The sequence below is a fragment of the Austrofundulus limnaeus genome, unplaced genomic scaffold (assembly GCF_001266775.1).
Source record: "Austrofundulus limnaeus strain Quisiro unplaced genomic scaffold, Austrofundulus_limnaeus-1.0 Scaffold613, whole genome shotgun sequence".
Taxonomy (NCBI): domain Eukaryota; kingdom Metazoa; phylum Chordata; class Actinopteri; order Cyprinodontiformes; family Rivulidae; genus Austrofundulus; species Austrofundulus limnaeus.
In genome coordinates this window covers 106,586-108,780 of record NW_013953015.1, presented here as the reverse complement: position 1 = coordinate 108,780, position 2,195 = coordinate 106,586, and the positions used below count along the sequence as shown (strand labels likewise).

Below are 2,195 nucleotides of genomic sequence, written 5' to 3'. Positions count from 1 at the left end.
CACACACACACACACACACACACACACACACACACACACACGGGGTTAACTAATCGTCATATCGTCTGCAGGCCTTCTTTTCCTCCATCACAGACATGTGTGAGAACGGTGGGAAGCGGCCGGTGTCAGAGGTCAGCGTGGGCTTCACCAAGGAGCAGGCCGACACCATTCGACGTATCCGCAACAGCAAGGACTCATGGGACATGTTGGGCGTGAAACCTGGTGCCACACGGTGAGTAAACGCTGTCAGAGATTGATTTCAGGGTTCATGCGGATCCTTAAAAAAAGTCTTAAAAGGCACGGACTTAATGAATCTGAAATAAAGCCTTAATTAGCCTTAAAATGTCTTAAATCAATCTTTCAGAGATCGTAAAAATGTTGTAATTTTTCTCAAATATTAAAAGAGTTGGTAATATTAGTTTATTATTTAAAATAATTTACTGAATGCCTCTCAGCTAGCTGTTTTGTGTTCAAATTAGCATTTGGGTAAAATTGTTGCCATTTTTTTATGTTTATCGTGAAGTTGGTCTTAAAGTCATTACAGAGGTCCTAAAAAATCTTAAAATGAACTTGCCTTAAGCTGTAGGAAGCCTGGATTTGTTAAACCTGTGGCTGTTTAGTTGAGTTCCCACATGTTTGTTTTCAGGGAGGAAGTGAACAAGGCGTACAGGAAGTTGGCGGTCCTGCTGCACCCGGACAAGTGTGTGGCGCCAGGCAGCGAGGACGCCTTCAAGGCGGTGGTGAACGCTCGCACGTCACTGCTGAAGAACATTAAATAACTGAGAGGAGAATGCACGCACGGACTGAAGARCCACAGTGTTTGTTATTTTATTTATTCAGCGTTTACGTCTCGTGTGCCATGTTGTTCATGTTTACCAACCCGTCAAATATATTTATTCATCTGCTGAGTGTTTGGAGGAAGATGAGAGCAACAGGATGAAAATTTTCAACTATGACTAAATAAGGTGAGAGCTGTTTGATTTGTTAGCATCAGTCACTTCCTGTCTGATATTAATCAATCAGCATCTCTTTAGTATCACATTTTAAAAGTCTGTTTTTAAGTATTAAGTATTCTTAAGTAATTATAATTTTGCAGTCAAAACTTTTAGACACATTTTAAGTATTTAAATGTATATGTGTCAAGTATCGTAAATTTAAGTAAATGTATAAAGAATGTATGTTTTGACCAGAACGTAAAAGAAAATTATTTAGATTAAATCACTAAATTTAGACTTTTGGCTATGAATTTGTGTTTAAATTCTTTAAATTAGATAAATTGGAAAAAGGTTAAAAAAAAATTCAAAAGAAAAGGAATTTTTTATTTACCAATTTATTAGGGAATTTCTGCATTTTTTTGCAAATCGTAAATGTGGGTAAAAAATGTTAAATCTAAATGTTATTTTCCTGTTGCTCTCATCTGTTTTTGTAGCYTTTTTTTTCTTTGTGGAGGTATCGTGTCAAAAGTTCATTTGTTTTCACAGAGAAATACGTCCCGACTCAATGAGCTGAACAGCTTTAGTTTCTGAGATTAAGGTCGTGTTCACACCTGCACTGTTTAGTCCGATTTAATCGAACTCTAGTTCGTTTGCCTGGAAAGTCCGATTCATTTGGGGAGGTGTGAACACGTAATCGAACTCTTATTCGGACCAAAAAAGCGAACTCTGGTCCGCCTGAAAACCTAGGTCTCAGTTCGATTGAAACGAACTCTGGTGCAGTTCGATTGCATGTGTGAACGCTAAGCGGGCCAGAGACCGCTCCAAAAGCAGGAAGCGGATTATACCGCATGACATTCTGAGTAATAACAGTAATAAATTTACTTATATGGTGTAAATACCTCGCTGGACGACTGTTTTAAGGTGGACATCATGACTGTGGAGCTGGACGCACTCCTGCTCGATGTTGACCAGCTTCATGGAGCTTCCTCAGCCGCCTTGTGTGCAAAACAATAATCTCCGTGGTTCCGCCTCATCTTCCTCTCATGCTGAGCTCATTGTTGAAGACTACTGTATATTTTTAGCACATTTGCCAAAAACAAAAAATAAACCCAATAACTTATAAAATCTAATGTTACTATTGTTTGTTTACATTTTGTGAAGAAAGAAGTTGTGCACCATGTCTTCTTCTGAGGTTTTCTTATTGATTTTTTTAGTGGTTCTTTGTGCAGCGCCCCCACAGGTGAGGGCTGGAACAGGTTG

At 38.8% G+C, this 2,195-nt stretch overlaps 1 protein-coding gene across 1 annotated transcript in view; it reads left to right on the top strand.

The window, feature by feature from the left end:
* Window positions 1–2,195, top strand: part of dnajc27 (DnaJ (Hsp40) homolog, subfamily C, member 27) — a gene marked incomplete in the record, with an annotated part of 14,193 nt that overhangs the window by 11,622 nt on the left and 376 nt on the right. Inside the window, 2 exon segments of the mRNA XM_014027076.1 lie at window positions 72–232; window positions 647–1,884. Coding sequence (XP_013882530.1) covers window positions 72–232; window positions 647–779 — 294 coding nt within the window.